Below are 13,649 nucleotides of genomic sequence, written 5' to 3' on the forward strand. Positions count from 1 at the left end.
TAAGTAACAACACAAGTACAGACGCAAATCAAGTGTAATCAAGAGTCCCGGTTCGATCCCCACTCACTCCCATATTTGCAGTTTTCAGTAGTAAGCTGCTCTTTTTGTTAATATTATACAGTACACACATGCACTTCGTTTGCGTCTGTACTTGTGCTGTTACTTACAGAGTCAGATCGGGGGTTGGGGTGATGTTAGAGCGCGTGAGCTTATTCAGTGCAGCAGGAACAACGCACATGTTGATCTTTTTCTTCTTTCAGTACATGTGCCTTCCCTGATTATTTATATATCTCTGCCTGTCTGTCTCTCGCTCTGTCTGTCTGTTTGTTATGGATCTTAAAAATAACAGTTATAAGGACAGTTGTTCATGTTAATTGCAGTCTCAATTGTTAAAAAAATATTTTAAAAGGAGCATCCCGCATGAAAATATAACGATCTCATTAACTGACAGTGCATACCAATTTATAAATTTAATGTCCGTTTGAGGTTAAAAAGAAAAAAAAAGCAACACTTTATCCCCAGCAGGGAATCGAACTCAGGTCTGTGAGGCACGGCAAAGCTGTTGCGCAATCTAAGAAGCAAATCTTAGCGAGCTACGCCACAGAAACTGTTGTGTCATCAATGAACCTTTTGTGAAAGTGTTTATTTGAACTTTGGAACTCGGGCTTTACACATTCTATGGTTTATGCCTACATTTTGTAACATTTATTACTAAACTATGAAAAAGTTTCTGTTTTAACAATGTGTTTACACAGATTACTGTAGAAACGGAACACACATGAAATGCGTGTGTTCCAAATAACAATCTATTATTTCCACTCTAAAACTCCACTTCACTCCCAGATAATCAATCAAGGCATGAGCTGGGGAAAGTTCGTGCACGCTCTAAGTCAGTGGGGGGATGGAATAGCCGGCTGCTGGCAGCTTGTCAGTATCAGCACATTTACAGGACAAAAGACTCTGGCGGAGAGGTGTGAACAGATTTAAGAAGCGATTTAAGGTGGGCCGGATCTACGAGTTTTTTCGTAGGCTCTGGTAATTCTAGTGTTAAGTTTTAAAGCTTGTCTAGATGCTGTTTGTCAATTGTAAGTGGCCTGTTTTGTGGTTGAGGTACAGTAAAGGCTTTTTTTCTTGCAACTCGACCGTGCAGCCTGTTTTGCAATTAAACAGAGCTGTCCAATTTCCTCATGTGTTTTTCTAGTTGCTGCTACTAACTACAGGCCTATACTGTTGAAGAACAGATTACAAAATTAAAAGTTTAGGCTAAAGGTTTACAGTCAGATGCACTTCTTGACGCTAACCCTCTCTGTTGATCTGGGATTGGAACCAGTACTAGCTGGGCTGGTTTACCTCAATGGTGACTCGGTTTTGAAGGAAAATGATCAGACTGGGGAGGAGGTGCTGGACTGAGATGGAAGGAAGGTACACTACTCCCACAAAGAAGTGGGAAGAGATAAAGAGGAAGAAGATTGTTAATTACCAGACGGTCATCAGCCATTAGTCAATGACACCATTTTATTTTCGAAATGGCTAGCAATTTATAGACCAATTACTCAGTGGAATTTTGTCCCCAATCTTATCTCTAAAATTGCTACTCCTAGATTTGTATTACTTGGCAAGTAAAATAATAACAAGTCTCTCCTATTTTCACAAATGCTTACCTCTTGGTTACTAATATTTAAATAAGATTTCTCTTTCAATTTTTTAATCTAGAAAAACCAAGATACCCAATACAAAATTAATCTTTAGCTGTACAATTAATATAAAAATAATATTTTATTAGTAATTCATCTTTAAAGCTCAACGAGAAGGCAATATAATTAGTCTGAATTTTTACTACTTTATAAGATTATGATATGTCCTAAACAGTTTTCCCTTTAACCAATTTTTATATGATACAGTAGATAAATTAATCCATTAAAAACAGAAAGAATAGCGCCTTCTTTCAGTATAATTTAGTGATTATTCCTTATATAATGGCTAATTGTGGAGGCTTTCTTGCAAATACAGAATGAAGAAAAATGTTTGCAAGCAGTTTGATGTCTTAAATTTTCATGAAATCAAGGCATAGAACAAATAAACAATGGAAAATAAAACATAAGTCAAGGAATCATTAAGTGTACAAAATTTAACTCACATTTTTGATTCATCAAAGTAGATACTTTTTGCTGATATAACAGCCAAATTGTAGTAACCCTTTTGATTCAGAATGCCACTCACTCTATGCAAGTCACCAACTCTACCTCCAGCAAAAGAACCCCAGACCATCACACTTCCTCCTCAATGTTTGACAGTTGGTGTCACACTCTGAGGAACCATCCTTTCAGCAACTCAACGGCATACTAACACCCTGTATGAAGATTTCAAATTTTGACTCATCTTTCATAAGACTTTATTCCAGTCTGCGGTAGTCCACTGCCTATATTTCAAGGCCATATTTTGTCCTTTAAGTAATAGCTTTCTGTTACTGCTACTTGCTCTGTCAAACCTGCATCACAACCACTGTTAAGCTGTGCTTGAAGCTGTTGTGCTATGAGGTGCCTATCACGTATACTAAGGACCCTCAGAAACTTGTCTTCTGATTGGGTTGTGACTTTGAATCTGCCAGATTACTTCCAATTAGAGTTTCTTCTAGTTTCCAGTTGCTGATTGTTTAGGACACCATACTCAGTGACACTTTCATTTTTTTTTTTTTTTTTTTGCAGTTTCTGTAAATTAAATTAAAGGCCTATGCTTCTAAGGGTAATAATGCCCTGTCTCATTTCATTTGTTTATTGTCATTTTCTTGCCATTATCACTGGATTTTGCTACTTTCTGCAGTGTAATATTGCCCAAGTACTGTAGTACTTCAGAGGGTGTAGTAACACTGTCTGTTCCAACTGTGCTTTAAGACAGACAGATGGTTTTTAAGTTGGGACACCTGCGCAAATTGTTTGCTTCAACTTGTAAGACTTAATTTGCATTAACTACTGCAAATCTATAGGTTGTAACCTATTAGTTGTTCCCTGAAGAAGGCCCATTTGTAATATTTTGAAATTTCTATTTTTCAGTTTTTGCTAACCTAAACATTAAATTTAAACCTCTGGTAATTTACTGCTTACATTTTCACCATTTTGCATCATTCATTAAAACATTAGAACAATCTAGACAAGAGCAGGCCATTCAGCCCAACAAAGCTCGCCAGTCCTATCCACTAAATTCTTCTAAAAAATATCTAGTTTTGAAAGTCCCTAAAGTCTTACTGTCTATCACACTACTTAGTAGGTTATTACATTTGTCTATGGTTTTATGTGTAAAAAGAAACTTCTTATTGTCTGTGCAACGTTTACCATTAACAAGCCTACCACCTCAGAATCTTCAGAGACACCATCAAGCTCTGCAAGGACCCGAAAACTGTTTGACACTTGCAATTCTGGAACTGATGCTCCGGGTAGTTTGCACCCTTTACCTTATGCCTTGTGACCGTGAACCTCCTGTCTCTACCTGTCATTGCATTTCAACTGATTAAATATAAAGTAAGACAAGTATGACTTAAGCTAATTCATATACTTTTATCCTTCCAAAAAGTTATCTTGTAAAATGAAGGAAAATATTAAAACTGAGTTTGTTTCTTGTGCATTTCAACAGTAATCTTCTCTACATTTATTTTAGGAAGGTAACTTTAATAATAATAATAATAATACTTTTTATTTATATAGCAAAATGCTCTTTGAAAACAGTTTTATTAGGGGCTTTATGTTAAATTATTTTCTCTGTTCTTCAAAGATGCAGTGGTTAAAGAAATCTGCTTGTTTTACTTGTAAAAGAAAAGAAAAACTTACTATTTGTTGGTTTAAATAACAAAAGGAAGTTGATCGAGTGACATAGAATGCCGGAGAAACTCGAAGGCTGAAGTTCACAAAGTCACACAGTGCCAGAAATAAAAAAAAGATTTTGTCAGATATCAAAGTCGCCATGAAAAGGCGAGTCATAGCCCACTGTCTGAGTGTCATATGAAGAAAAAAAAATAGGGACACAGTGGGGAAAAAAGCTCAAAATGTCAACTTTAATCTCGAAATATATTTATATGGTTATTTTTATATATTTTAAGACCTTATAAACCCTACCACACTCTTATAAACATTTCCCCCACAGTTATACAGCATATACCCTTTATATCCTCTTAGATATGAGGTAAGATTCGTTGAAATTATGTATGTAAACACACTGTTTATATACTACGCACAAACATACGTATCGTATATCATTGGTTAAAGGACACTGCGGCCGTAGATCTTATATTCTTTTCATCCTTCTTAATATAATGAACTGTGGACTCATTGATGCCGTAATGGTGTCCTACAGCGGCGTAGCTGTTCCCTTCCTTCAACATATCCAAAACTTTTACCTTTTCGGCAATCGTTAGCATCTTCCGTTGGCAACTGGGCACGGCCCCAGAAGCAGTAGCAAGAGCAGATCGTTTAGGAGACATAATGAAGGGCTTGACTATACACAAACATAAACACAAAAGAGCACAAAAGTTAACTCTTTACACAGTGAAACACATTGATGCTGAATGAGCGAGACGAGATGCTGGCTAATGCAAAGCAGAATTGAATGCTGCTCTCCGTCGCTGAGCCAATCAGCACCCAGGAACTTAACCGCGTGCTCTGATTGGGTAGCTTCTCAGCCATCCGCCAATAGCATCCCTTGTATGAAATCAACTGGGCAAACCAGCTAAGGAAGCATGTACCAGAAATAAAAAGACCCATTGTCCGCAGAAATCCGCGAACCAGCGAAAAATCCAGGATATATATTTAGATATGCTTACATATAAAATCAGCGATACAGCGAAGCCGCGAAAGTCGAAGCGCGATATAGCGAGGGATTACTGTACCGATAATTCTCTTTCCGATCAGCTGCTGTAGAGCTGTGATTCCACACTCAGATAAAGTAATATAAATACTCTGAGTGGTGCAGTGAGAGTAATATCGAAAAAGATGATCCGCTGTGGCAACCCCTAACGGGAAAGAAGAAGAGGTGAGAGCAACAGTGCTAAAGCAGCTATGGTATTTGGAATAGTTTAGCCATTCCGTGGACCATTATATTGTTACAGGTTAATTACAATCAGATGCCTTAAACTAATAAACAATATGTGGTTAATTTTAATGTATATGATAAAGCCGCGTCAGGGATGTGGATCTAAAAAAGAAAGGGAAACCACACTGGAACAAAAGCACTGCTTTGATGCTGGGTGCCGCCAGTTTGCAAAACCGAGCACAGAACATGCGTACACCAGGGTTTGAACTAGCGTGAAAAAATATGTGGCTTTAAGCAAGTTTAGGTTTTATACATTGCGATTTGAGCGTGGAAACTGGAGTATGCAACATTTTTGTGCATACGCACCATTTATACATGAGGCCCCTGGTGTTTTGAAACTTGCAAAGTCAATGTCCCATTCTTAGACCTGTACAGTCCAAAGCCAGCAGATGGTTGTTGGGCCTAGATGATTTGGGATGAGCCTCTTCTGGGCTTGCGCTTGCGGAGAGCCGATCTTCGTGCCGAGTTCATTCCGAGTTCTCGGATGATTGACAAGCAGCAGTGTGCAGCAACGTGCAGCGATTGGTCGAGGCGCTCTTGTGCCGAGTTTTTTGTAAACTTTGATTGGCTGGGAAAGAGATGCGTTCCGAGTTCTGCTCCGAAAGACCCGCCTCCCCGTCTAAAAGCGGCGATGTCTTGTTTCGAGTTTTATTGTAAAGGGGGGCCCGCTGATACTATTAACATGGTACCATTGATGTTACAAGGATTATAGAGAAGTGAACTAAAACAGATGTAGTTTAATCTAATGAGAATTCATTTGTTTTGTACATATTAATAAAAGTATTCTTTTTTTTTCATTTTAGTAAACTGGTTTCAGTAATATAAATATCTGTAAACAGTCTGGACAGAATTGCGTTATAATTATGTTTGTTAATAATAAATAATAATAATGCTAATAATAAAAATGCTAGCAATGGGAAAATGCAGTGTAACAAGGTAGTTGTAATATTATTAAAGGCCTTAAAGAAAGTCAGTACTAGTATTACTAACCATTTATATTTATTTATTTTTTTTGTGTGTCCCTTTACTCTTTCAGAATTCAGAATTAACAGTTTCTGGTATCTCATACCATGGCTGTCAGTAGTATTCCTACGTGAGTCTTTGTTTGTAGTAGCAATGTTCCTCTCAAAACAAAGGAATCTTTCTGTAATTGACGTACTGGTTGATTGCGTTGTTTTAATAGACCCAACATCACCTGCGGTGTTGACATGTAAGTATTCATAGGTTAAATATCGCGAAGGTTCGTTCATTTGAGAAAAAAAAAAAAAAAACCCTTTTGGAATATTGGGTTTGGTGCCTATAGAATTTGTTCAAAGGTGGTGGTTTATCATCCTATTGTTCCCTTTTTCCTTTTTGCATGCTCAGTTACTCTTTATTTGATCTCTGTTGGAGGCAACGTCGCTTGGTGCAGACTATATGGTGGTTGTAACCTATTCGTTGTTCCCTGAAGGCCAATTTGTAATATTCTGAAATTTGTTGTAAAACTTTGGAATGGAACTGTAACTTTGTCTTGGTTTATCTAATTTATCCAGCTTGAACCCTGTGCCACAGTTCCGCCACGAGACCTCTGGCGAACTGACCCTCAAGGCCTCTGCCGAGGCGATCCAGGTCGCCAAGGCATATGGCCCGAGCGGCCCTGTGCCGTTCAAGGTCAAGTCGGCCGAGATGGTCAGGGAGCAGGCCAGGAGACGGGTGCGGGCAGCAGGTGGTGACCCCGGGGACTCCAAGCTGGTGCGCAGCGCCAGCGAGCTCCAGTTTGGACAGTACCGGGGTCAGACTTTTAAATGGTTGCTGACCCATGACCTCGGCTATGCCGTCATGGTGTTGGCAACCCACCTGAGGGAGCGCAAAGATGGCCAGGTGTCGGATAGCCCGCTGGCGAGCAATAAAAACGCCCTGGAGTCGTACGCCTGACTCTTCCCCGACGTGAAGAAGGCCATCTGTCGTCGCCAGGAGAGAGACGGGTCGGCCAGGACTCTGGACGAGGGCAAGAGGCTCGTCGGCTTCGGCCAACACGGACACCTGACGTTTGAGGCCCTTTACGATACAGAAGATCGGGAGGCCAAGAGGTGAGAGAATTTTGGGTGAGGTCTGAGGGGAAGGGCACAGCAAGGTAGTTGGAACCCTGCTTCCATTTGTTCACCTGTTACCATTCCCGCTGTTGTACCCCAATACAGTTACATCAAATGGCTCCGGCGCCAGACCACCAAAGTCGGGACCAAGATGCATGCACTCCAGCTGTATGTGCAGCGGAGAGACAAGGCGAAGGCGGCAGCAACCTCTTCCCTTCCCAAAACCACCACTGTTGCCCCCACCGCCTCTCTCTCTGCAGCAGCCTCCGTCATCGAGATTCCCGATGACGTGCTGTTGTCGGCCAGCATGGAGTTGGAGGCTGGTAAGTGACAGCCACCCATGGAAACTGGTGGTGGCTTCTTCACTTTTTTTGTTTAACCTGTTATTTGTTTGAATTTGTTAACAACCTTCCCCAGCATCTACCTCCCAGTCTGCAACCAGTGGAGGGCCCTTGCCATCTCAGCGCTCCCAACCGACGGCTGATCCGGGAAAGCAGCCTTCGCAAACGCTGTCCGTAGCCAGGAGAGAGGTGAGTTAAAAGGATGTGTTTGTTTGAATTGCATTGCCAGGAAAGAAACAGGCCCTGTCTGATCGCTTTTGTTTGTTTTTCTGTTGTTCATGCTGTCTGTGTCTCTCTCTCTCTCTCACACACACACACACACAGCTACTTTTTCCCGAGGGCTGGAGGAGTTCACTACCAAAAGAACAGCACGCGTGGTTAAGTCGGGTCCTTTTCACCAGGGGCAAGGACGGAAAGCCTGTGCTGACCTCCAACCTTCGCCTTTGGTGGCACCCTCCCGGCCCCCGCAACGTGTACCTCCAGCCCCCGACATCGCCCGACGCCTTTTTTCAGCGCCCGTTTTTCCTGTGGATGCCGTAATGCATGTGGGGCTACAAGCTGTCCTGCACGGCGTGCAGCCACAGGTTGTCGGGAGCTGGACTCTACAGGACCGTCCGGAGGGTCCTGGACACAGACGGATGGTACTTTATGGCCACGGAGTACCTGGAGTGCCGGCGCTGCAAGAAGAAGGTGGCGGGCTGGTCGCAGGATATCTTGGATCAGCTGCACTGCACCCATCGGGATCAGTTTCCAGCTATCCTGACTTACAGGTCAGACAAGGAGTCTCCGATGGCCGGGTCACCTCTCCACAGGTAGACGGGCACACACACGGGCAGTCCTAACGTCTCTGTTCTGTCTTAACACAGATTATCCTGCGACAAAAAGCTGATCGGGCAGATGCGTGAGCGCACGCTGGGCAACGGGGCCACCCGGCTGCGCAAATATCTGCTCGAGCAGCACGGCAACACCTGGTTGGAGCGGTCCAGACTGTTCATGTTCGCGGTCACCAAGTTCATTACACCGGGTGCCGAGGCACCTACGACTCCGCCTCTACCGCGGATGACCCCGGTGCCCGGTACAAAGTGGTTGCTGTCCATCTATGCCAGGGTGGTGGCTTCGAGGCTAGATGAGACCAAGGCCCGGATCACCTCCATCTTTGGCTCAATCCTGAAGATGGACTCAACAAAGAAGGTGAGCGATATCGTCATCCTCTCCTTCCTTCCTTCCTTCCAGCTTACCGTCACTCTCCCTTTCATCGTTCAGGTGATCAAGAAACTAGCTGGTGCCGCGGCAGGAACGGCAGCCTGGGTGACCAACGTGGGGAACGAGCACGGCCAGATCTTGATCAGGGTCCTCACTGCAGCCGAAGGCGCTGGCCTGCACCCCATGGCCACCGGGCTGATGCGGCGATACCGTGATGCCAGTGTGTCCCCGCCTCTGGTCCTGTATGTGGACCGAGACTGCTGTTCCCACGGGGGACCCTGCAAGGTGTCCCTCTTATTCAACCAGTGGGATCAGCTGGTGGTGCGGCTCGACGTGTGGCACCTGATGCGACGCTTTGCAGCGGGTGTCACCACGGAGAGCCACCCACTGTACAGCCTCTTCATGGCGCGTCTCTCGTTCTGCATCTTTGAGTGGGACCAGGGAGACGTCGCCAGGCTGCGACAGGCCAAGGCTGGCGAGGCGGGGAACGATCCCCGAGGCTCCGGCTACGGAAAGATCCCACTAAAGGAGCTGGCCCGCCACTGCCGCCGCCGCACACGTGGGGCGGAGGAGACGGGCCGGCTCATCGACGAGATGCTGGAGGCCTTCGGGGACGCCACTGACACCATGGGTATCCCGCTTTTGGACCGCGCAAAAATAAAGGAAATATGGAAAACTCAGAGGCGCCACCTCCACTGCATCCAGGACCCACCCGGCGTGCACCTGTACATGCAGACCGGGCAGCTGGTCAAAGGGGGGATCACGCTGCCGGTGTTCAGGTGTGGCCGTGGTTCAACTTCGTTGGAGTCGTTCCACCTGCATCTGGACCGCTTCATACCTGGTAAGGGTGCTCAGAAACCTGTTCTTTGTGACCTGTGTTGTGCGAGGGAGTGGGTGGCATTGCATTTTTATCTCTGTGTCTCTCTCTCTCACTCACTCACCGTGTCTTTCAGGCACTTCAGCCAGCGCGGCCCACTTTCAGGCCTATCTGCTGGAAGGCCTGGCGCGGTGGAACGAGGACCGTGCGGCAAAAGCAGTGGAGGAAGGAGACCGTGATATCGTCTGCTACAGTGGCCAACTCCAGCACTCCGTCAACGAGCTGAGCGACATTGTATATCGCATGAAGCTGGTTGACGATTACACCCGGCCTGCGAAGTACACTGGTGAGGCGGGCGTCCAGCTGTCTCTCTCTCTCTCTCTCTCTCTCCCCTCCCCAACCTTTTCATTTTAAAACACTTCCGTCCTTTTCACAGGTGAGCTCATAGGTATCGAGTACCTATTTTCGCAGACCGGTCGAGTGCTGGAGGAAGTGATGGGCAGGGATCCCGACGCTCCGGATGGGACTGATACAGACGACGACGATGACAGTGTCGACGAGGGCTTCCAAGAGGACGAGGGGCTGGTGCAGGAACCTCTGGACAACACCGTCTTCGGCCTTGAGGAGGACTTCGCCCGACAACCGTTGTCGTCTGACAAGTCCCAGTCGCGCCCTGCCATCGGCGCCTCAAAGTCTGGGCCAGCCGACCAGGACACCTCCCCTGGAGACGAGGCCACTCAAAGCGTGTCCCACGAGCTGGTAAGTCTCTCCCGACGAGTTGTGCTATACCTGTGGAATATCTGAGGAGTGCTCCCCTTTCTCACTTTCGCTCTCTTCCCCCAACAGAATAGCCTTGGACCTGACACTGGCCCAGGTTACCAGCACGTGGTCGACCTGGTCTCCAGTCTCGTGAAGCTGCGTCACCATCCCTACGTGACGCAGCAGCAAGTGGCGGAGATCGTCACCCTCTGGGAACGATTGCCGGAGGGCGACAAGGCCCCAGTTCGCTTTCCGCCACGCCACCAGGAAAGACTGGTGCAGGGGAGGTTCCGACACAAGCACTCACAGACCAGTGTCACACCGGGAGTGGAGAGCTTGCAACGGTAGGTGATCAACCTCTTTGGTGTCGCATCTTTCCTTTTGATGGGATATCGATGGCATGGCTGACTGACTGATCTCTCTCTCCCTCCCTCCCTCCCTCCCTCCCACCCCCCGAATTTTGTAGGGGTATGGTCGGCCAAGCCGCACAGATGCCAAACATCAGCCGCCTTGTGGAGGCCGTTTGTGTACAGCTGTCCAGGATTCACCCCGAAGGAACCACCATCAGCGGCGTGAGGGTGAACCGCTGGGCAGCTGTGATGCGGGATTACATCTGCATCCAGGAAAATATCCTGACAAATCCGGTACTCGTGGCCCAGACACGCATCCAGTTATTCCCCCTCAATCAGCGCACCCTGGCACAATGGTAAGTACACACTGGACAAGTACCATCCACATGCCCCTCTCCTCCCTCCCACCCTGACTTACTTTGCTTTCTGTCCCTGTAGGCACTACACTCGCACCAGGGAGCTGGTACGGCGGGCTCTGGAGATGGCCGTGCCACTGCCAACCAGCTCGGCCCTTGCTTCAGAGCCCACCCCTACCGTTCGACCACGACCCACGGGCCCCGAGCTGTCCGCTGCACAACCACTACAGTTCCATAACCCGCCTGACCTATCTGGTCAGGCGACGCAGCGACGTCGGGGCCCCGTGGATGTGGCACCAGCCATCATTGGCCACCCCCCCGAGCCACATGAAGCACCCGTCACCCAGCCACTCTCCCCGCCGGCTGACACTGCCACTGCTCCGCTTCCACCGCCGCCGGCAGGACCCTCAGTACCCCGCACCACTGCCTGGCGGCGAAAGAAAAAGGAGGAGGCGGACGAGCTGGCACGACAGCAAGGAAACCCCCCCAAGAAACGGAAAAAAATCGAAAATTACATTTGCAAGTGCTGTGGCCGTCCTAAAACAAAAGAGTTCGGCCACAGCCAATTTGGGGGGGAATTCTTTTGCTCCACCTCAGCCGGCAAAACTATACAGGAGTGGCTGGAGGAAAAGAGGAGGGAGAAGAAAAATCGTGCTGGGGGGGATAGCCATTAAAGAATTGTATTTCTTTCTTTCTTTCTTTCTTTCTTTCTTTCTTTCTTTCTTTCTTTCTTTCTTTCTTTCTTTCTTTCTTTCTTTCTTTATTTATTTGATTTGTAGATGGGCCCATACAGTGTTTATTTTTTTTTTTTTTGTTCACGAGGAGGTCTGCTGTTTTTACTTTTTTTTATTTTTTTTATTTTTTTGCAAATGACTGGCACTTTATATATTGTCAAGGAGGCCTCCTTCTTTTTTCAAGATGTTTTTACTTTTTTTTTTTTTTTTTGCAATGACTGGCAGGCCTCCTCTTCCTCTCAATTTTCTTTTTTAATTTTGGGCTACATCTACTGGTTCTCTACTCTGTTTGGTAGTTATTTTTTTATTGCAAAAATTGTTTGATATTTATTTATTTGTTTATATATAGTTCCTTGGATTGTTAGTTTGACTTTTATTTATTTATACTTATTTCATGTTATTTATTGTATATAGTTGTTTGATCGATTTCTATTTATTATGTGTATATATTTCATTTTATAAACCTTGTTGATTGAATCGTTGTGCCTGCCTGCCTGCTTCTGTCCAGCCGCCGCTTTAAGGGCTCTCTGTTTACCTTCCCGCGACCGCGTGGCTAATCGGCTATGCGCCCGCCCCTTTCACCTTTTACGGACCCGGCTCTGCAGAGCAGGCGACCTTCTTCCGCCACGAAGATCGGCTCCCATTTTTTGCGCAGTGAAGTTCCTGATCTTCTCTGTATGTCTTTAGGCTTCACTACCACTTTTACAACAACAGGGACACAGACGGAAATTCATTAAGGGTGAGTCACATACTCGAGGAAACAAGTCTTCATACAGAAAATCATAGATGCATGGAATAAGTAGTGCAGTATTACTTTGTGGACCTTCAAATTCGACATAATGCTATTTTGCAAGAGTTGAGTGAATACAGTTTGACCATCAATTTTGGGTTAAATCACCTATTCTCTTCATAATTATTTTAAGGTATCTTGATTTTAGGTTCACAGTACAATACAGTTTTAATATGTTTAGCCCTTTATTGTTGTAATTAACATGGAAACCAGGGAGTTTCTAAAAATGGAAATGACTGTTGTTCCAAATTTTGTTAAAAAGTGTCTCTGAAAAGCTAGCAATAGAAAATTAAAAGATGTAGGGTACATAAGATGGGGAGGGGGATATAATATGATGAGGGGTGGCATTAGTGTTATATAGAGGAAAAAGCAAATACAAAAAAAAAAGAGAATAAATCATTCCTGAGTAAGGTTTGGTAATGTAGGAGTATAAAAAAATGGCAGAATAAATTTAGTCTCCATATATATGTTACTTTATTCTGAAATATATGTAAAAACACAATTATGAAGCCTTGCAATATTTTTCACAGCTTTTAACCATTTCACCCAGAGGGAAAGCAAATTACTAGGAGAACAGTGTGTTTATTTGAGTCTTATATGGGCAGCATGTTAGCTGTGAGTTGTTCACAGTTGAACAACTGTCTTAGCCTAATAAAAGTTCTTTCACTAAATTAAATGTTGCACCTTTTGACTGCAAATGCTTCTCTTGCGATAGGATCCATACATTTAATCGTTACTTCTGTAATGAAACTTTAATTTAAAGTCCACCTGTTAATATTGTGGTCTTGTAAAGTACTTTTACCAAAGGGTTTTGAATCATTTGGTTTAGTTCAACAAAAATGTCTGGACAGCCAAATCACTGATTTTTTTTATTTACTTAATCTCAATCCTCCCATTATCTCTAAAATGTCCTACGCCAAACTCTCTATGGCTGCTATGAGACCAAACAAGAAGAAAGTGGAATCAAATAGTACTCTACTTTATAGTAAAAATAAACATGTGTATGAGATATGATAATAAGTTTTGTTTTGAGACCTAATGTAGATATTGGAGCAAGCAATTCAGGGAATGAAATCAATTCTGAATTGTATGTGAGCTACCCCCAACTCCATATTTTCCAAGAACATTTTTTAGTTTTCTGCCACTTG

At 44.6% G+C, this 13,649-nt stretch overlaps 4 protein-coding genes across 12 annotated transcripts in view; 3 read left to right on the forward strand and 1 right to left on the reverse strand.

Annotated features, from left to right (window-relative positions):
• The window catches only part of cep89 (centrosomal protein 89), a 416,738-nt gene that overhangs the window by 33,038 nt on the left and 370,051 nt on the right, over window positions 1–13,649 (reverse strand). The gene's annotated exons all lie outside the window — the stretch shown is intronic.
• Window positions 7,608–13,649, forward strand: part of LOC114657616 (uncharacterized) — a 708,025-nt gene continuing 701,983 nt past the window's right edge. For 5 of the 9 annotated variants that reach the window (XR_007935747.1, XR_007935746.1, XR_007935745.1 and 2 more), the window contains exons 1-2: window positions 7,773–8,262; window positions 8,359–8,516. Coding sequence is in view for 6 of the 9 variants with exons in the window: in XM_051931551.1 (XP_051787511.1) it covers window positions 8,036–8,262; window positions 8,359–8,516 (385 nt within the window). In the remaining 3 variants the exon portion in view is untranslated. Of the gene's footprint in view, window positions 7,682–7,767; window positions 8,263–8,358; window positions 8,517–13,649 lie in introns of those variants that run through there. The other 4 variants (XM_051931556.1, XM_051931555.1, XM_051931553.1 and 1 more) reach the window with 3 other exon arrangements.
• LOC127529080 (uncharacterized) lies at window positions 8,526–9,866 on the forward strand. Its single transcript, XM_051931548.1, has 2 exons — window positions 8,526–8,683; window positions 8,756–9,866. The coding sequence occupies exons 1-2, from the start codon at window positions 8,552–8,554 to the stop codon at window positions 9,749–9,751; spliced, it is 1,128 nt and encodes a 375-aa protein (XP_051787508.1). The 5' UTR covers window positions 8,526–8,551; the 3' UTR covers window positions 9,752–9,866.
• Window positions 10,203–11,677, forward strand: LOC114658048 (uncharacterized). Its single transcript, XM_051931560.1, has 3 exons — window positions 10,203–10,615; window positions 10,738–10,977; window positions 11,060–11,677. The coding sequence occupies exons 2-3, from the start codon at window positions 10,742–10,744 to the stop codon at window positions 11,649–11,651; spliced, it is 828 nt and encodes a 275-aa protein (XP_051787520.1). The 5' UTR covers window positions 10,203–10,615; window positions 10,738–10,741; the 3' UTR covers window positions 11,652–11,677.

This window comes from Erpetoichthys calabaricus, chromosome 9, assembly GCF_900747795.2.
Source record: "Erpetoichthys calabaricus chromosome 9, fErpCal1.3, whole genome shotgun sequence".
Lineage (NCBI taxonomy): Eukaryota > Metazoa > Chordata > Cladistia > Polypteriformes > Polypteridae > Erpetoichthys > Erpetoichthys calabaricus.